We start from the raw sequence: 21,768 nt of genomic DNA, 5'->3' as shown, positions 1-21,768 counted from the left end.
TACCTGGGATTGAGCCCCGGGTCGTGAGCACAGTTTTGGCTGCAGTACAGCAGTTTAACCACTGTGCCACGAGGCTCTGGAGAGCATACAAATGTTGGGATATAGCAAGATCCAACATTCTAGCCATTGAGGGTTAAGGTGCTGAAAGACCTCACCTGTCCCTTTTATTCAGTGAGGCTCTCCTATAACGCTTTGCCTCTCACACTTCACTGGTGCTGACTGACTGAGCAAGGCAGAGACTGTATGTGCTTGCCTACGTTGGTGGGCGACAGCCTGAGCTGCCGCTGACCTACTTGCTTTTACTGTTTGGTATGTTTTGTTATGTAGCTTTAGTAGTTTTATTGTTTTCTTAGGATGTCCTGTTTACCTTTTCCTAAGAGAAATAGATAGAGATTATTACTTAAATTTTGTCTCATTGTCTCAAATTTTTCAACAACAAAAACAATTACTATGTAAAGCTGATGTTTCCAACTTTAAGTATGTTGCAAATAAGAAAATAGAGGAAAGTTAATAAAGTATGTCCACATTTGGAGCTGTCTGAAATACAAAGTAGCAGTTACCTGGTTTTGAAACTTTGCAGCACTTACAACTGAAATCTAATACTGCTCTCCTTGGTGAGAGTATAGCTACATTCATTTTCTGCTCATGGGGCTAGCACTTCAATAAAATGGGCTATTGGCTAGTAAATATTTTTAGAAGTCTAAACAAATGGGTTCAATGACACATTCATTATTTTTTAAAAAAATCTTAGAAGTACAGTATGACCCCCTCCCCTCCCCAATTCATGGAGCAGTATCCACAGTTTCATGTGTCTATGGTCTGAAAATATTAAAAATATTAAAACACACACACACCCCAATGTATTTCCATGATGTAATTACCAGAACTGCCAACTAGAGGGAATCAGAGACAATGCTATAGAGAGAGTTCACTATTTCTATGGACTTCGGCATCTATGGGGATCAGGGACTTGGAACCAATTCCCTGTGGATACTGCAGTCCTAATGTACAAAGCTCCCATAGAAGCTCTTTAGGCAACAGTTGCACAATGTAACAAGATCTTCTGAAAACCACACAAAATTCTTTAGTTGTAGAGGCACAGTACAACTCTGCCAAAACAATACCATACAATATCCTTAGGGTGAAGTGAGCTCCCAGCAGTTCCTGATTCTAAAGGGATAGCATCCACCAAGGAAAATGTTTACTGTGATTGACAAGGGATGAAGCAGAAGGACACAGATAAAGCGTATGTGTCAAATCCACACAAAATTATAAAGCCCCCATAGAATGAAGCCAGGCAGCTCTGTAAACTTGCTGGGGGAAAAAGCAATAGTAATACTTTAACCCATAGTGATCAACTAACAATCCATGGTGCATTTTCTTTGAAAAAGGTGGTGCTGCATTATGAAACCAGGTTAAACCAAACTGATACCAAGACGATCCATGTTTCAATTCACCTAAATATATGTACTGCACAAGTGCATCGCAAGTCACATACAGAAGTACAATATTTCAATAAAGAATGCCTGTCCTTTTCCAGTAAGGGAAAAGCAGTTTAATTACCACTTTTTTTAGTACTTAAGAACAAATGTAAAGCAAAAAGCAGACGCGTCCTTAAAAACTGCTGTTAATTTGGCCCTGGAGGCAGCAGACAACCATTAGGTAAACATGAGAATATCCAAGGACTACCTCACCTACCACCTACAGCTGTTTTTCTGCATGTTTACACTAGAAATAATCTATGAAATATTGCACATTCAATTTAGGCGCAACAGGCCTGAGCCTTCCAAAATATCTATCTGATCATGTCTTGGAAAAGGAGCCATCAACATACTGCAAGCAATAGAGCTCACTTGTTTGTTGTCTTTCTTTGGGCTATCTGCTACATTATCTACCCTTTTCTCTCATCAGATTTTTTTAAAGGAGTGCTTTTGGAAGGGCAGCTCAGTAACTTTTGGGGGGCGGGCACTGTTCTCAAGAGAAGTTGTAGAGCTGTATCACAGTTTATAGATTTCAAGGCAGGCAAAATTCCTATCTAGGACATCTTCTCTTGTCAGATACTCAGCCTTGCAGAAGTGTCACAAGTGCACACTTGGAAATGAACCTAGACATGAGGAATTCCCATATGATAGCATATGAGAATCCACTTGTCTTAAAGATGGGATACACGTGGCGCACAGGACTGAAAGTGCTCTTAAATCTACTATTCATCATTTCAAAAAGTTGTGGTTTTTTTTTCAACGTCTCTGCCGCTGAAAATTCTACCAGCCAACACCAGTACAACTGTCAGGGGAGATGTGAATCACATTCTCACTGCAGAAGGTTAATGCTCTCACCACCACCAATAGCCACACGGCATTATCTGGCAAAACTCCTGTGCTTCATCTTAACTTTAGGGAGGGGGGAAGGCTACAAAAGTAAGGGGTGGGCCAAGTGCAGGAGTGAGCAAAACCCTCCAGATGTTCTTGTAATGCAATCCTCAGCATTCCTGAACACTGAAAATGGCTGGGTAAAGTGGAGAAGCACGCTCTACATCTGGATGGCCACACTTAAATCACTCTTTCTACAAGTTCTAAGGTGCTTTTAAAGACATGACAGATGGACGCAGCACCTGCCAAGTGAGAAAGTAACTGTTATATCGCTACAGAAATACTCTAGCTTTTGCATACATCTCTTTCTACTGAGGGGGAACTTCTAGTGGTACACACAGTTATCCAAATTTAACATTATACTTTCCACTTCTTATCATAGATGGCTTGCTACAATGGCTTGCTGATGTACTTCTACATCAGCAAGCCAGCATAGCAAAGCCAACGATTTCCAAAGACTAACAGAATTGCTATATTATGTTGAAGAGATCATTCAGTGCTACCACAAAGTGAAATGCAGCCTGAAATATGATTTTAGCTCTTTCAGACTTCAAGTAGCTGAAGCCAACCTGCCTTTTCCACTCATGCTTTCTTCATCAATGGCAATACTTCCTAGCCGTTACACGATATGTCAGGAGCATCTACACATTCAAACAGTTAGTTCAGTTCTCACTTAGACTAAAAGAAATGGATAATCAAAGACACCCTGGGCCCTGAAAGGCATCTTCTTTGGATATCTCACTTGTTGGGGGAGGGGGAAAGACTAAAATATAAACACTTACTTCCCACAAAACATAATCAAGCAGCACGACAATGTCACACCCAGTACATCCAATGTCATAACACAGCCACTACAAGGTTCCTCAATTACCATTGTTTGCTCATTAAAGTTCTTCTCTATTAGATTTCAGGGGAACTTTTTTTCTAACTAATAATCTTTCACTTAAAGCTTTCAAATATTTATACAAGATTAAAGCAATTCAGTTCTACAACCAGTTCATCTCTGTATTGTCCAATCTTACAGAACAGCACAAGGTTCTTGGGAAATCAAATGACATTTTTGCTGAATGATATATAGCTAAAATATCTATATTGATAATCAATTACTTCAAAAGACTGCCTCATTCTTTTCTGTTATCTGACAGCAACTCACATCTTACTTGTGGCAACCCCAACAGGTAAGATTTTAATCTAATACAGGGTATCCAGAGTATGTGAGATGTTTAAGGACTGGTTTTACCATTGCCATCCATCCCCCAGTGACTTTCCACAGCCGAGCCAAGGACTCAAACTCAGGTTTCTTGAATCCTATTCTGACGTTCACCCCACTACACCATGCTGGCTCTCAATTCTCTTCTATGCTACCATAATATGCACATATAAAGTTTCTCCTTACAGAGACATACAGTTTTCTTGCTATATTCCTGTATTAGATTAAAAGAAAACTTAAAGAAAAACATTTTCCAAGTATTTCTTGGAATGGCAGCTTCCAGTAATGATTAAGAATAAAAAACAAAAGGTGGAGGCATGGACAGTAATCCATCGAAAGGGACGTTGTGTCAGTCATATCCATTACTGCAGATTCAATCGTAGCATTTCCAGAAAATTAGATTCCCTTTACTAACAAAAAGCTTCTTATGCCAAAACCAGCAAGGGAGAGGAGAGACTATGGAGAGCAGTCTCCAATTAAGGCATTTCTGAACAAATTCCCTTATGCCTTGAAGGGATTTTTTTGCAAAGGCATCTGAGCGAGGAATGGCAAAAATCAAGTCAGATTATATTGCCTCTGTGGAATTACAAACCACTCCTTAAAAACTGGGTTACATCACTTCTTTTTAATGACACTTCTTCTTATTTCTTAATCCGTCTTCTTCTCAGAACGTCATACACTATGTCTTCTGCAAGTCTGGGGAGAAAGGCCCAGGAGTAGAGGGCCCATCCATTCCTGACACAGTAAATGGTCCATGAGTATTCAGCACCGATGGAAACTGTAAAAACAGAAACAGGTGTTAAGGCTGCAGTTATGTAAAAGCAATGCATGTATTCTTGTTTACTTTTTGAAACAATTTCTGCTGGATATTCACTAAAAGGCACCAAGCAATTCTAAAGATCTTGAGGGTACTTTGTCTGAGCTTCTGCAGAGCAAAATATTGACCAAAAATATCACATGACAAATTATAAGAAGGAAACAGTTTTGTCTTGCAGCTTAGTACAGTGGTGCCTCACTTGACGATGGTAATTCATTCCAGCGAAATCGCTGTAGAGCGAAAACATCGTCAAATGAAACGAAACAACCCACTGAAATGCACTGAAAACCGTTCAATGCGTTCCAATGAGCTGAATACCTGCTCGTCCAGTGAAGATCCTCCATTTGGCAGCCATTTTCGGTGCCTGTAAAGTGAGGAATCGGTCCTAGAAAACAGCAGGGAGCCATTTTCTTCAGCCCGCAGCCATTTTGAAACCCGAAAATCAGTTCCCGAAGCAGGGAACCAATTGTTGCTAAGTGAAATTACCCCATTTAAACCATCGTTTTGTGATCGCAAAAGCGATCGCAAAAAGTCAACGTAATGTGGATTCATCGTAGAGCGGGGTAATCGTCCAGCGGGGCACGACTGTATTTATATTGTTAAGTGGCCTAATAAAGCAAAGATGGAAGTTACCAAACCTTAACAATACTTCATTTTCCCCAATTTTTTTCATTTAAAAGATGTTTTCTAAAGACCACTTTAAAATGAGATAAGAACTAACAAACAAAAAAACTAAAAATCTATACATACATTTCAATAAGACACAACCAAAGGTCCAAAAAGATATACATTGAACTTGATGTCTATGTTGCATGGTATTGTGATCATATGACACCCCCCCCCAATGCTGAAAACCTGCACTGGTTACCAATTACTTACTGGGCCCCATTCACTGTGTTGGTTTTAACCTTTGACGTCCTAAATGGCTTTGTGGCCTGGCTAATTAAGGCTCTGCCTATTATTTATATGAGCCTGTCCAGACATTAAGATCTTCAGGAGAGACCGTCTTAAAAACACCAACAATTTCAGAGGCCCATCTAACAATCACACAGAAGAGGGGTTCCTTCTATGTAACTCCAAGACGGTGGAATTCATTCCTTTTGCAGCTGTGATCAGTTTCCTCTATGAATCATTTTAAGAAAAGAGTAAAAACACATCTTCTTAGACTGACATGTTCATCCTGCCCTACTGCGCTGTTTTTAATGGTAACCTTTTTGATTTTAATGGTTTTAATGCATTTTAATGCATTTCAATGTTTTATATAGTGAGCTTGATTTTAAGATTTTATACTTGAATTTGGTCTTACTTATTTTTATTCTTGTATAAAGTTTGTAAGCTGCAAGCACTGCCTCATTAATGATCAGCAATTTGCCACTAAGAATTATGCAAGTTCCCTTATCCAACTGTAAATTAGCAAAAGGATTCTGGCCAATGGGTCTACTCTAGTTGGAACTAGCAAGTTGATTTAACCTGTGGCAAATGCTGATATAAGCTTCCAAAATGCAGATTACACGAGCATTTAGCATAACCCTGCATTTGGGAAGTCTGCACAGAACTCTACTGTATTCTTAACCCATTGTTAAAATAACTCCTTCACCTGGAATACATTGTGAGGCTATTATGTCAAAGTGCACAATTACTGCTTATCTGACAAGCCCAACACACTTGGGCTTCACCTACTGACAAAATTATGTGTGATAGATCACAGAGAAACTACTCTGTTAATGTTCATGTTTTATTAAATAATTTTCATTACAACAAAGACAGATGTCACTTTCAAGTCCATTATGAGTTGGAAAGCTTTGAGGAAATCCTGAAAGAGACCCAGGGAACCTTCAGATCTTAATTATGCAGATTATTGTTAGCCTTCCTACCCAAACCTGGATATATATCACAAACAATGATTTGCAGTTATGATTTACTGTACAGGAAGTACTTGCATTTTTTATTCAGATGTCAGAATATCTATGCTCTATATTATGTGTAGAATGGAAAGCAAAAGATCATGTTCAAGAAGTGGGAAAGAAGTCTGTGCCGTATTTCTGGTTCTCCAAACAGTTTGAACAGTCATCCAAATCACGGAGAATTTTTCAGTGAATACAACAGTTCATGATTCAAAGGAAACAATAAGTAATAACTCGAGTTGAGTGTATTTGTGTGGAATTCTCTTGAGTTATAATCCAAAAACACACATCTATAAGCATATTCTATCATATTTTCAAAAGGTCCTGTAGGCTCTTTACCATAACCCTCTGCCATTCTTTTCCAGCACTTACCTGGAACAGGGTATTAGCACCTTGCAGTCTTGCTGGACTGAGAGGAGCAACTGGACTAAGAGTGCTCCAGAAATGGATACTGGACAGCAAGGGGCTTGGAGTCAGCCAAATAGGTGTCTGCAAGACATACAGAACAATATAAAAAAGCCCGTTTCTGAGATCATTCATTATGTAAAGCTTCTACTAACCTCAACATACCTAAGAAGTATTTGTATCAGCACAACTCAAATGGACTCAGACAACCAAATGGAGCTTGTCAAGAATGAAAATAACCAACATTACGAAGCTTTCAACTAATGTCAGCAATACAGAACTTGAGAGAATAGATTTCCAACAAATATTTGCATTTCTAAAATCGACATTTTGTTCATGCTGCAAACAAAAAGAATAATCTCCTACTATAGCCACAGTCCACAAAGACATATAGATCCTGAAATGTCCTAGACCCCTTTATTCTACATACTATAGAAACAGACTTTAGAGAATTATCAGAAGCCACCAAATGCAACAAGGGGAAATACAGAATTTAGATGGTCTTCCATCTAAGAATCTTATGGCACCTGAAAGCTTATTATGGAAACAGTGGCCTAGAAAGGCTCTCTTTAATTGAGAATTTACTGAAGCTACGCCTCAAAAAGCTGGTCTTAAAATAAAACTGGACAAATTTTACATTATGTTGAAAAAAATATAGCTCAAAACTGGAAGTGGCTCTGCATGGCTATTATTTGCTCTTAAATTATTAGATTCTAAGGCCTACATCAGGAAAGGAAACAGTGCTTGTGGAGCACATTGCCACATTATATTTTACACAACCTCCTCAAAGCTGCTATTAATTCTCCTAGGAACAACGTTCCCTTAATGCGTCCAACTACTTACTTGGAAACAGGTTGGGAAATTGCATGTATCCCATCTCCATTCTCTCTTGTGTGCAGTGGGGACTGAACCAAAATGTTTGCAGCAACAATATGTAGTTTCTGTTTTAATCTTTGATATGAACCTAAGCTTTAAACTGATCTTTAAGAGCCTGCGATAAGCAGAGATTCAGATTATGCCTTATTGTTGTTGCATACCTAACAATTAACTTTGGCCAGATAAGACAAGATGAATTGCCCTTTCACATGGGTAAGGTCCTGACATCCTAAGTAATCATAATCATTTAATTACAGTTAAGGAACTATGAGCAATGGATTGGACCAAAGGATCTGTCTTCTATGAATGGAAGGGCTCCAATTTACTGAAGCCACCTCTGTCCAATTTTCAGGGACTGCTCCTCTCCCCTGCCACTATAGCACAGCTGTGGTCCCCTAACTCTCTATGTAGAATTTTCAGAGCACTGTAATGACTGCTGTAGGAGAGGGCATAGAGAAACCTGTGTCCACCAGCCAATTTGCACACACTTGCATGAAGATGCAACCCAATAAGGCCAGGAGTTTAATGGGGCATTGGGTTGACAGAAAAGTCCATCTGCAGATCTCAGAAAAACTTATTTCCTCCACTCAACAGCTGGACTCTCTCCTTTTCAGCCTTCTGAAGCAGGGAAAGGTCTACTCTGGAGGCTTTTCTACCCCTCTGGACCAGATACTGATGGTGTGCAGGATGTGAGGGTGTGGGCAGATCCACCACCTTGGAGACTGTCTGACTGTCTTCTTCCATTAACATAAAGACCAACTAAGATTCTGACCTGTGGCCTTTATTGAGAATAAATAAGGAGCTTGGATTTCTCAAAGGACTTTCATCCTGCCTCCCTCTAAAGTTAAAGCAAATTTAGGCTTTAGATTAGATTTCAATTCATCTTCTATTTTGCTCTCAATTTTCAAAAATATTCATCAGTCTTCTTCAAGAGGGCACCAATCAGCAGATTTTTTCCCCATGTTCTGTACACATACAGGTTTTCATTAAAACAGTTAATAGGAGACAGAATTACCTGTGAGAAAAGTGCTGGTGTAAGAGAAGCAGTAGGGAGAGAAGGGCTTATTATTCCCAATGGACTTGGGTCACTGCCAGTAATTAGCAGAGTGGGAGCAATTTCCAGCCCTTTGGGCTTTCTAGTTCGGCTATGACGGAGCTCCTTTTCTAGTGTGGCAGAACCCTGCTCCTTCACCTCCAGGACTGGATTCTCTGACTGCTGTGACTGCTGGCACGAATCAGTGTCTGTATCTGTATCTATAACCTGATCAGGGTTAGAATTCAAAGGTGGCAAAGGAGACTTAGAAGGAACCTGAAGAGTAGGAGAGACCGAGGTTGAAGGAGGCGTAGGGGTGAAACTGGTGGTCAAATTTGGCAAGGATGCTGTTGTTTCAGTGGGAGCCACTTTTGGTGCTACTAAAGACTCCAAGGCTTGAAGACCTTCATCTGAACCAGAAGGAAGGGTAGAGGCAGCTGAAACACCAGATGTTGGTTGAGTGGTAGAAGGCAGGGGAGATATTGCGGGCTTTTTGGAGGACACAGTCACAAATTTTATAACTGATGGTGTTGGATCCTGAGAGGTTTTTTTCTCTGCCAACTTCTCAATGGGGTTCTCCATCTTGATTGGTTTAAAAAGTTTTATACAAGAGGAGGAATTCAAAGAATTCAAAGTGAATGAAGAATAGAGGCCTGAGTGGATATAATCATTGCGACTAGAGGACTTTGCACAAGACTGATGCTTCTCCTTCCCACCACTCTCTGAGTCCTTGGCACTGCTGGTAGCATCTGTAAAGTGTGCCTGGGTTTCATCATCACCTTCAGTTCTGCCGACTGATAGTGGATCCATATTTAGAATCTCTGGATAAGATACAAACTTGTAAACAAACTTTTGACCATTTACTTTTTTGATGATATTCTGTGAAAACATAAAATAAAACAGAGTGAAAAGACATCAAACATCCCTCCCATTTGAATCCTTGGCATATTATGATCAAGTCTGTCGAGCTAAAGTAGCCCAACTTCAGTAACCAAATTATTTACATTTGAGAGGGAAGACTATGTGAAGCCTTGCAATAAGTTAGGTCTTATTGAAATCAACGTAGAAGTTAGTCTTGGCTAATTAAGTCCCGCTGAATTTCAACAGGAGACTAACTTAATCTGGAACCAAACTAACATTTATCTCCTACTCATCCTTTTGGAAGCTCAGGGATCACCCATCTATGATTAAATGATGTTACAGTTTCCCAATTAGGACACCCTCTCTACAGCCACTCAGCCACACTACTCTTGCTCATCCTGCTCCCTTTCTTACAGTCAAAATCTGCAAAACTCTCAAGGAGGGAAGAGGACTGGTTTCTTTCAAATTAAGAGTCACCATTTAAGAATTAAATTCCTTTTGGAGCTGCTCTGATGTGACCTTTGATAAAAGATAAGCACAGAAGCATCAGTTCCTCTCTCAATCCTTTTCTCTGAAGTATTCAGTAATAGGAGGTAAGCTGAAGATGTGAACTGTCCTTTTATTTGGGGACACAAACTGACCTTTGTTTATTTGGTCAGCTTCCCAGACATTTACAACAGAAGCATTGAAGTACGAGTATCCAGCAATTCCATATTCCCCAGTTTCTCAGTTTTATCTAGCCTGCAGCATTTGGCAATTCTGAAACATTCTCAGCTTAAGGAAGTCATCAGCATTTCCCCTTGTCTAGCCTATCCACAATCAAATAATGTAATGATGATTCCATCAATACACCAACTTGAACATAAGGGGCACAGTTTCGGTCAGTTACCTACATGTTTTATGACCTTGATTCGTAAGGCATAAAGTTTAAGTTCAGATTTTGAAAACAGGCACAAGACTTTCATCAGTGTGTGCTCGATGTTATCACACCAAGGTTAAATATTCCAAACAGGGAACAGGTAGATAACATTTTGATATAGCTGAAGGGAAACGAGCTGCAAAAACATTCAGCGGAACAGCACAGTCACGTCAATGCCTCTAAGCAATATTATGTAGCACTCATTTTCTTCTGTAGTTATTAAAATGGCAAACACGTCAATCTGTGTAGTATAAAGTTACAGGTGGTGCTTAATAACCAAGCCAATGTTATCCCAGGTTAAGTTCTAACCTGCATGTAAGTAGAGTTGACACTAGTTCTGGATTTTTCTTTCTTATTCTATGAAAATAGCACAAGGACAAGTGTAAAATAAGCCATGTATCAAGTGCACATGAAATATCTTTGTCTGCTATTCTGGGGCAGCAGAATAGAAAAATTCTGGTGTGGCTTTCATTTCCAAAACAATGCAGAGAAAAAAGTAATGGGCACACAGAGGAAGGATAGCTTTGCATGACATTCACTCTTCTGAAAAAGTAATATGAATATACTTGAAATAATTGTGGTAAAGGAACGCTGAAAGGTAGTGACCTATTCAACTTCAAACCTACATTAGACTTTTATAACAGAGGTCGTCAACCCCCAGTCCACGGCTGGGTGCTGGTCTGTGGCCTGAGCCATGGACCGGCACCTCCCGCACCCCCGTACACACTCCCCTCCCCACAATTGCTTTGCGTGCGCATGCCAGCGCCAGCGTGAGGGCTCCCCCACCCCTTCACGCATGCGCTCGAGCATCTACGCAAAGGTTTGGGTGGGCGGGCAAGCGCTCTTGCGCATGCATGAAGGGGTGGGGATTGTTTACAATAGGATGGTAGGTTCTCCCTCAACAATTCAGGACTATGTTACTTGGGTGGCAAGTCAAAGCAGTGATATGTCCTTTACTAAAAAAGGAAAAGAACACACCTTTCTCCTGCTGCCCCCTCTCCTTTTTAAACAAACCAGCATAATTTCACTTTGGTGGCAAATCAATGCAGTGTTGTGTCATTTACCAATAAAGAAAAACAACAGCTTTTCCCTGCTCCCCATAGAGGAGAGATAGGAGAAGATGCAGGGGGGTACAGAGGGTAAGATGGAGGAAACAATATGAATGCTATATATAAGGTATGGTATACTTTCCTGTCCCCAAACCACCTGATCCCTGTCTGTAGATGCAAGATCATTCTAAAGTTCTGACTTCACTTTCAAACATCCCTGTTTAGCTTGATACAGTCTGGGACACCTTCACTGTCTAGAAGCACCCCGAGTTGCTTGACTACTTTATTCTATGTCATGAGATAACTGTACTCATACACAAGGCTGGTCCAACATTAGGCCAATTGAAGCAGTGACCTAAGACGATAGCAAGCTACTGCAGGAGAGAGCACCATCTTATTATTTGCATCAGACAGCAAAATGTCTTGGGCCAACCAATGGTGTGGCCAGGGGTCACAGACTTGTGGCTTGTGAATTCTGAGCAGCAAGAATCATGTCATTATTTGCTAACCCCCGACGCCACCCCTTAGGTGTCCTTCTCTCTGAGCTTTGCTGCCATCCTCTTACTAGCTGGGAGACTAATGGATCTTCCCAGGAATAGTAAGCTATCTCTGTTGTAGCGCAAGGTATCTGACGGTGGCCTGGTATCAAATGGACAATTTAGAGTAATCAATCTTACAAAAAAATCTGCTCTTCAGTTGCTGCCATGCTCTAGTTCAGTGGCCTGCATGTTTCAACTCTTGTTATGGGGTGGGATTGCGCTGGGGACTGTAACAATGAGCATCTGCACTTTCAAATGTTCCTACAGTACTAGGGCCAAGCCCTCTCATTCAATACATTGCAACAAAGGCACACAAGCAACATTTTTCTAAACTTCATCCCATTCCACTCAATAAACTCTCCTGGCAAGATGATGAATATATTTGCCCCTGAAGTTAATGTGAATAGCAAAGATGTTTATTCAATAGAGGCTAGACACGAAAAACGTTACAAGTAAGAGGCAAACAAAAGGCCAAGTTACCTTCACGTAGTAATATCGGAGAGCACGACTGAGCTTATCATAGTTCATACTGGGCTTATTCTTACGGATTCCCCAGAGGCGGGCCACCTCTTCTGCCTGCAGAAGCTTGAACTCTCCATCATTGGAGGTCCAAGAAATGATTCCCTTGTTCCGAGGCTCCTGGAGGAGTTGCAAAAGGAACTGCCACAAGGTGATTGCACTGTCCATAGCACTGAGCTGAAATTCAGAAGAAAGGAAGACGGACAGTCAAAGGTCATGCATGCCACTTTGGGGAACACAGACCCATTTAACCTGGCTGGAGGTGAGCAGCAGAGAAAGTACATTCATGGTCATTGTCACTAGACGGGAAAAATAAGTAGCTGACACAAACACTTAGGAGGACCACACATTTTCTATATTCTGTTTCTCCTCAAGGGGCCATATATAGCCTCATTTAGCTAAATCAGGTCAGTTTGTGGAGTCACAATGACTCATTACCTTTCTCTGCAAAAAGCCCCTACAAGCATCACTTCTGCCATGAAAGAAACTATGTCACTCTAGCAGCCAAATAAAACTTCTTCATCTATTCAAGGGAAACACAGCATGCACAAAAACACAACTGCAATGCAGCCACAGTTACATTTTGCCTTTTTTTTCCTTTTCAGAGAAAAAGAACATCACTCTTGATACTGGGAGGGAAAAGTTTTTCTATTTGCGGATTGGCTTCCATGTTGCTTCTCACACTGAAATCCCATTTTTTGATGGAATCTGAATGACAAAATACACCCTTACAGATGAGAGAATGAAAGGAGCTCAGACTAAAGACTACTTCACATATTATGGACTGTCAGAAAGCCTTTGTTTGCAACCGAGTATATATTTCACAACCCAAGAGAAGTCCTGAACCACTCACTGGATGCAATTGGACCAGACCCCTCCGGGCACCACTTGATTTATCTTTTATCCCCATCTTGAATGATTGTTCACTGTTGTGAAACGGTTGTTATATGTTAGTGTTTTTATTCTATTTGATGTGAGCCGCCCAGAGCAGACATCAGACGGGTGGGATATAAGTCAAATAGATAGATAGATAGATAGATAGATAGATAGATAGATAGATAGATAGATAGATAGATAGATAGATAGATAGATAGATAGATAGATAGATAGATAGATAGATAGATAGATAGATAGATAGATAGATAGATAGATAGACAGACAGACAGACAGACAGACAGACAGACAGATAGATAGATAGATAGATAGATAGATAGATAGATAGATAGATAGATAGATAGATAGATAGATAGATAGATAGATAATGAATGAATGAATGAATGAATGAATGAATGAATGAATGAATGAATGAATGAATAAATAAATAAATAAATAAATAAATAAATAAATAAATAAATAAATAAATAAATAAATAAATAAATAAATGTGAAGCAACTGAGGCTCTCTACAGACAAAACAGGCCTCCTGGTAATCAGCAGGTGACCCACCCTGAATTTGGGAGTCCAGCCTGTTGGGGCAGCAGTCTCTCTGAATTATTTGAATTATGGATGCAGTGCTGCTGTTGGGAGATTGTGTGGCATCTGTAGCCAGGAATTTCAGTGCCCAGCAGCCATGCTATTTGCTGTAGAAGGAGGTTCTCTCTCAGGGATAGTTCCTTTAATTACTTCTCCCTTGTACAGACGCTCTCTATTGCGCTGTCCTTGAATTATGTTCTGCAAACTGCAACTAATACAAAGCACACCTTACTGTATTAAATCAATGATAGCATGATATATACAGTCTAAATAGTATGGCACCAAGATAAGTTTCTTTGTACAAACAGCAGCTCCAAAACCTGCAAGACAAGCTGCATTGCCCTGCGCGGGGGCGCATTCACACACACACTGAGAACAAATACAGTTCATGAAATGGTATCTAAACAAACAAACTACAGACCCAAAAAGATTTGAAACATTTGGTTTCCTATTAGCTAAAGCTGAAACCTCTTACATTCCAGGAGCTGCTACCGCAGACACTGGGCAGTTACATGCAAGAGAACTGACAGTACTTCTGGAGGTGTCTTTTAATGTTTCTACTGCAGCTGCACACATGGTTGAATAGTTTTGCTCTTTTCTTCTTATTGAAATAGGTTTGAATGTCCACCTGGTAGTTGCAGAACAAATGTCAAACACCTCCAGCTACATACATGGAACAAGGAGAAGTGTTCTTTCTCACTCGCTCAAATATTCACAATATTCATGGTCTATGGCTAAGATTTTCCATATACACACTGAAGTCTGAAGTTAAATGTGCCATAATTCATCAATTCAACCAAAAATTTTATCCACCCAACTGACAAATGCCCATGCGGTACAATCCAGTGCATCAGAATCAGCATCCATGAACCACTTTACACATGCCAATGGGTTTTCTTAGTTTTTACTTTCTTTTTCATCAGACAGTAGACAACATGAAAATACTTAACAATATCAGCACAAGCCTTAAGGCAGGAAGAGAAGCACTGCTTCCCACCCCAACTGCCATAATGCCATCCCCACATTCACCATGACAACCACAATGGGCAGCACCTCCTTTCCCTTTACTACCCCCCCCAACACCTCAGCATGCCCATTGTTGGGGTGGGCTTCTGTATAATGCCCGGCCCCAAGCTTGTATAGCATAACTCTGCTCTCTACCTCAGGGCTGGCCTTGATGCTGTGGGGCCAGGCATTATGCAGACAGCTGGCAGAGAAGTTGACACACTACCAGGATAGGGAGTCAACAGGAAGATGCTGAAGGTGAGAGCAGCAGGCTCAAGCAGTGGGGAGTGGGAAACGAGCTGGACTGTCATTTTGTTGTTGATACATTCCATTCATTAAGCTGTTTCTGACTCAAGGTGACTCAATGAATTCATAACCTACAAAAGGTGCTACCATTAAAAGCCCTGTTCAGTTCTTGAAATGAAAGGCATTGGCTTCCTTTGCTGAGTTAAAGTATCTCATGTTCTGCCTCCTTCTTTTCCTATTACACTTCGCCCTTGAATTCCACAGGTCTGAACAACATGGTTTTGTTTATACATTTTAATGGATAAATAAATATTCCAATAAATAATCAATAAACAAATATTAAATACATACTGTTCCTCCTGGTCACCCAGAAAAACAGTTCAACACTGAAGGTATCAAAGTGGTCTACTGGTCCAAAACATAACATCTCTAATTCAGCCTCTAAATAAGGGACCTTTAAGGTTCATTACAAATGGTACCTTATGGTAAGGATCATCAACACTATTGAACAGAACTCTGATAGATAGAACTGCTCCCTCTCCCTCTCCCTCCCTCCCTCCGTGTGTGTGTGTGCGCGCACACACACACATGTGCATGCATGCACATGCGTGTGTGTGCATCAACTGTTTTTGCTTGCTTTTTTACTGTTTTTCAGGACATATTAGTTATACATAGAATTTGAACTACATGGAAGTCTAGCTACCCCAACACCGGTGTTGCTGAACTTTCAACTTTCCCTCCTCTTGGATGCACAACTTAAAGAGGTGTGTGTGTACTGGCAACATCCTGCATTACAAGACTAGAGTCCTACCAGGTACATCCAAGGTGAACTGATCACAGCTGAGATACCATAATAAGATGTATCCATCCCCTTCAAAAATTATTGGTTGCATCAGCAAAAGAGCATTGACCATTTCTGTAGTGGTGAGAGCAGTGAAACTCTTAAAGGGCAATTACTGGCAATAATGACAGTGGAAGATAATACTGTTGGAGGATCTGCTATAGACAATAGCCGTAATGATTCAAAGGACCCTTGTCAGTATTATGCTAAAGAAAGCAATGATCAACCATTTCTGAATATTCTGTATGTCAAACATCTCATGATGATGCAATCCAAAATGAAACAATAGTGACATCTTGAAGCTAGTTTAGTAGCTAATCCACAGCCAGTGAAGTACTTTAAAGAATATGGTTATATGTTGCATGATGGAACACACACACCCCAAAGCAGCTTAGCTACTACATCTTACACTACTTGCACTCTCTGAATCTGGTTCTAGGATAGCCAAACGTTAACCACATTGCAACAGCCCAATCATAATATTCTATTTATAGCGTACTCAACATCCCCCAACATATAACAGAAAAACGGAAATCAAGAAGCTACAAATCGGGGGGGGGGGGGGGGGTTGAAACCACAACATACTGCTATCCTTCCACAGTGCTATAGTTCAGAACTGAGGCAAGTACACTCAACCTTCCAATATAATATATTACATCTCCCAGAGCTTTGTGTAAGAAACGGAAGTAACTAGGTATATAGAATGAAGATATGGCTGCAAGTATCTAACAATTCTGATTCCCCTTACACATTAATTTATGACAGCAATGGGGAATCTCTTTCAGCCAGTGGCTTGAATTCAATTTCAGAGAAATTATCAGGCAATGTTCCAGTGCTGGCCAGGGTAAAACAATGAGAACAAAACTACCAGCATATTTTAGATTAAAGCTGCTACTGCTAATAACTGTCCCCAGCGAGGCATTTCCATGTGAAGTGGTGGATACAAAAGCTGAGGAACTGCCAAAAATGCTATCTTCAGGAAACCCAAGCACCAGGGTAGGAACCCAGAATATCGACTTTCACCCTTGGACCTGTGGTTCACAACCTTGGCTTAATGGATGTAAATGATGTAATGAATATTTACAAATGATGTTGGTGTCTCAATGAATGAATTGAGACATTCTATTAAAAAGAGAGGGCATTGCAAGATTTCTTCCATTTCTACATGAGAATCAAAAGATGGTACCTTTTTCATAAGCAACTGCATTTGTCAAAAAACCAACCAACAAAATATTTTTGTATTAAAATCCTCATATACAAAGTCTTTTGAACTAAACACATGGTCTCATGTGCAAAAGTTAACTGTACCAAAAAAAAAACACAAGAAAATTTATGAAATTTCTTACAAAAAATTCTGAAATCCAAAAGCAGCAGAGAAATTCTTGTAATTTCACCAGGAGAAAGCTTTTGTTTTCACTACTGTCTGTGAGAATCAGATTAAGATTTACACCTCTACTCATGGGTTTAAATGGTGGGTTGCAGCATCATGCATCCTCTAATCCAGTGGTTCTTAACCTTTTTGAAAAAAACGCCCCCTTGAGCCATTGAGGAAGATATCATCGACCCTCCCCACGGTGATGAGATCTTATCTTATCTTATCTTATCTTATCTTATCTTATCTTATCTTATCTATCTATCTATCTATCTATCTATCTATCTATCTATCTATCTATCTATCTATCTATCTATCTATCTATCTATTTATTTATTTATGACACTTAAATCTAATGACCCCTGAAAACAAAATTCAATTCCAAGAAAATGAAATGCCCCCCAAAAGTAACATTTAATGATTTAGTTGCAAGCGAATTTTAAGACGGAAAAAGAAATATAAAAAGGGCATAAAAACAAACCACAATGCAGGAACTAAAAATTTCAAGACAAAAACTCTGAAACTAAATTAAGATTGGAGGAAAATATATATTCATGGACACTGTAAAAAGGCTGCAGCCATCTTCACAGGTTTGGCTTGCTCCAGCGCCCCCCTACCGCCCCCCTTCTGCTCCAGCGCCCCCACACCGCCCCTTTTCATTCTACTGCCCCCCTGAAAAATGAAATCGCCCCCTGGGGGGCATTATCGCCCACGTTAAGAACCACTGCTCTAATCCCATTTCCTCTCCCTGCAAACAATAAGCATCACAGCTATCCAGCACACTGAAGGCTGAAGACCCAGAGTATCCCCTTAGTACCAGAAGCATTTTCATCCTCTTTGAGTGGCTCCTTTTCAGTCCCATATTAGTCAGCCTAGGGCCATTCACTCTTCTACTATAGGGAAAATGTTTATACATGTCCCTATACAGCAGTTCAGAAAGCTTTGTTTTAAACAGGATAAAATGTTTATATATGCTTTTATACAAACAAATGCTATGATCTTATAATCATTTCCAATGAAAAAATAAAGAGAAAGAGTACATGCAGAGTTGATTACAAATTGCAACCTTATCCTTTCAAGAGATAAAAGTCCTGAATAGAACTGCAGATTTCAGAGTTTTAGGAATTGCTTTTATCAAAGCTCTTGGCATGCATGTGGATGTGTGCAGACACACAAACACCTACACACACCCCACACATATAAACAGATTTCCCCATCTATTTTGTACCAAAAATGAAATTCTAACTGTTTTCATATACATAATTCATACACTGAAAGAATGTACCACTTTCCTTACTGCTTTAGAACAAATCTCTCAGATGAATGTCTGTGGAGATCTTTAACACATACATACATGCAAGAATTTCTTCTTTCTAGTAATCTGAATCTTTTCAACAATTTTTTTCCAAAAGGTGTGGGCCAGGGATATTCTATTTGAAAAAAAAAGGCTCTATAATAAGAAACCCAAGTGCTGGCAGCTGGCAAACATGAACTCCTCTGCCAGTTTTGGAGCTTTTAAAAATATACATTTGTTTATTTTTCCAGTTAGCTCCAACCAGCCACAAAAACATCCTGCTATGTGTCTCTTTGCTCCAGTTGCCACCCACTACTGGTGTTTCATCTCTTGGCCATGACAGCAGCAAATACAACATAGCACAAAAGCTGAAGAGAAATGTATATAGCAAGCAAAAAAGAGGGCAGGATATTTTAATGCAGTGACAACAGTGAGAAAGAGGGTGACAGCAGATAAAATGCAGCCCCAAAGAAACAAGCACAACAGAAGAGAATCAGGGAAGAGAAACCTCTCTTAGATACATTAAATAAAAGCTGTAACAGATCGTATATCAAAAGCAAGTCTGGGGTTGATGGTAAAAGCCATATGAAAACACTAGCAGTTCTTGAAAAAATTTAGTGAAGCAGAAAAGAGTACACACTCTGTGGGGCAGAAAGCTTAGAAGTAAAAAAAAAAAAAAGCATGGGGAATGGTTTGTGCAGTTTGTGCAACCATTACAAAAGATCTGCCTACTTTTTCTTTACAGTTTGTGTGTTGATCATTAAAATGTGGCTGCTTCAGGCAATACAACTGAGTTAGCCCCCATGACTTCTTGCCGTTACAAAACATACAGGCAACACAGAGGTTTTGTCCTTCCCAACGGAATCTACAAAAGTACACAGCTTGCTGTCATTGATGCAAATGCAACTTTAGGTGCTTCGGAAGAAACTATTCCAAAGGGAGAACAACATAGTGACATGAATCCCAAGGCAGCCCTGATAGAAAGTCCTGAAGGGGAGGCAGCTAAGATTTTTTTTAAATCATTCCTTAAGAGTTACATTTTAAAATGTCAAAGCAAAAAGGAAGGGAGCTGGGAACTTAAATTCCACAGGTTGCAAGTTCAAGAGGTTAGAAAAATACAATAGGAGAGGAGGAAGAACTAGTGAGAGTCCTGCCAGGAACAAACTTAGGGACTCTGACCAAGGCATTTCGAAACGCTTCTCCAGCCACTCTCACACACTTTCTCTCCCTACATCGCTGTTCTTTACAGCTTAAGTGACTAGAGTAGCCTTGATGACGATCCCTCCTGCCGCAAAACTACGAGTGTCTCTGTCGCAGTCTATGAAGTAATAATAGAACAATGATTAACCAAGTGAGGCAGATGGGTCAAAGCACACGCATCTGTCAAGACAAGGAGGAAAGCCGAAGGAGAAACACATAAGAGCAGCAGACGGGGGGGGGGGGGGGGGGCGAAACGGCCAGGGCTCACATCGAACCAGGAAGCACTGGCGGGTGGGTGGAGGTGGGGTTGGGGGGAGAGAAGGAAAGCTAAGCTAGGATTAAACCTCGGCCGGGTCTCAGGCCTAAAACCTTTGAGGACAGCGCCCTGTGTCTTAAAAGATGCATGGCATAAAGACAGTCTCCTGCGCACGTGCAGAGTGCGCTTCTGCAACCCTCTCGGGGCAAAGCATCGCTGGTCCCGGCTCAGAGTCCAAGGAATACACGTCGCCCTGGACGGTCCTGGCCAGATCCGGGGGTGGGGGTGTGTGAGGGGTGTGGCAAGCGGGGTGGGGCAGGCAAGGAGGAGAAAGTCCCGCGGCCGCTCTCACACCCACCTAGGCGGAGCGCTCCCGCACCAAGCGACGGCAGGTGCTGGACTCCCTGCCGAGTCTCGGCCTTTCATGGCCGGCCGCCCCCGAGGACAATCCAAGTGCGCGTCCCCATCTCCTTCGCGGCCAGACCCGAAACGAGGCGCCGCGTTGCAAGAGGCTTCTTCGAAGACCAGCCACTTACTCCGTAACAGGCAGAGGACCCGGTCCCATTACGGCCACCGTACGCTACACTTCCGCCACCCCCTCCGGGAAAGAGACGGGAGAAACTTGCAGAACGAACCAATCATAGCCAACGTAGTGAAAAAGTAGACCAATGGATAGCTTCGTCCCGCCTCCCGTCCGCAGGGGACTCTGGAGACTGGAGTTTTTAACTAAACGGGAAGGGGGCTGTCGCGGCAGACCAATAAGAAGCGGAGCACGTGGTTCTGTAGCAAGCAGGGCTTCTAAAGTCATTTGTAATATTGGTTATATTGACTCAAAGGGAGTCGTCAGCGCTGGTTGAGCACGCCTGTGATTGTGACGCGTGGTTGAAGGCCTCGTTTATTTTCTAACTGTTTTCTTAGCTTGTACTTACCGACGCCGCGATCGGCAGTCCTGAAAGCGAACCATTAATGGAACAAAACCTGTACAAAGCCAGCAGTTTTTAAGTTCAGGAAAATCCCTTTTAGGAGAGATATTGGATAATGATTAGGCTTCTTCACTGTTTAATCTTTTATGGTCTTTAATGTTCTGTGAAAAGCGTCTTTCTCTACAATATGGCATGTATATATTTGACTGTCAAAACGAAAGCTTGTAAGACAAACATTGCTGGATTTTTATTTTTTTGTAAAGTAAGATGTAGGCTCTCAAACAGCTGGCTGGTTCTTAGCCTTTTTGAAAGAATCGCCCCCTTGAGCCACTGAGGAAGTTATCATTGCCCCCCCTCCCAGCGGCGCCGCAGCAGTGCCACCACCAGTGGTGCGGCAGTAGTAAAATCCAATCAAAACAGTAATGAATAGCAAGCTATCTAAAAATCACACATAGGTAGCTGGTTGACTGAGGGAAGGCTTGCCTGAAAAGAAAGATCTTTGCCTGGTCACGGAAGGAGAGCAATGAATGGGGCCAGCTTGTCCTCCAGTGGCAGGGAGTTCCAGAGGCTAGGATGCAGTTTCAATGTTTTTAGATAGAAATAAAGAAAGCAGACCGCCGAAGAATTGATGCCTTTGAATTGTGGTGCTGGAGGAGGC

At 41.0% G+C, this 21,768-nt stretch overlaps 1 protein-coding gene across 1 annotated transcript; it reads right to left on the bottom strand.

The window, feature by feature from the left end:
* Window positions 1–20,686, bottom strand: ELK4 (ETS transcription factor ELK4). Its single transcript, XM_072997279.2, has 5 exons — window positions 20,546–20,686; window positions 12,463–12,678; window positions 8,597–9,493; window positions 6,673–6,789; window positions 1–4,357 (listed from the first exon to the last, which is right to left on the bottom strand). The coding sequence occupies exons 2-5, from the start codon at window positions 12,667–12,669 to the stop codon at window positions 4,259–4,261; spliced, it is 1,320 nt and encodes a 439-aa protein (XP_072853380.2). The 5' UTR covers window positions 12,670–12,678; window positions 20,546–20,686; the 3' UTR covers window positions 1–4,258.
* Window positions 20,687–21,768: the final 1,082 nt, after the last annotated feature.

This window comes from Pogona vitticeps, chromosome 4 (genome assembly GCF_051106095.1).
Source record: "Pogona vitticeps strain Pit_001003342236 chromosome 4, PviZW2.1, whole genome shotgun sequence".
NCBI lineage: Eukaryota > Metazoa > Chordata > Lepidosauria > Squamata > Agamidae > Pogona > Pogona vitticeps.
This window is presented reverse-complemented; position numbering and strand designations above follow the sequence as displayed.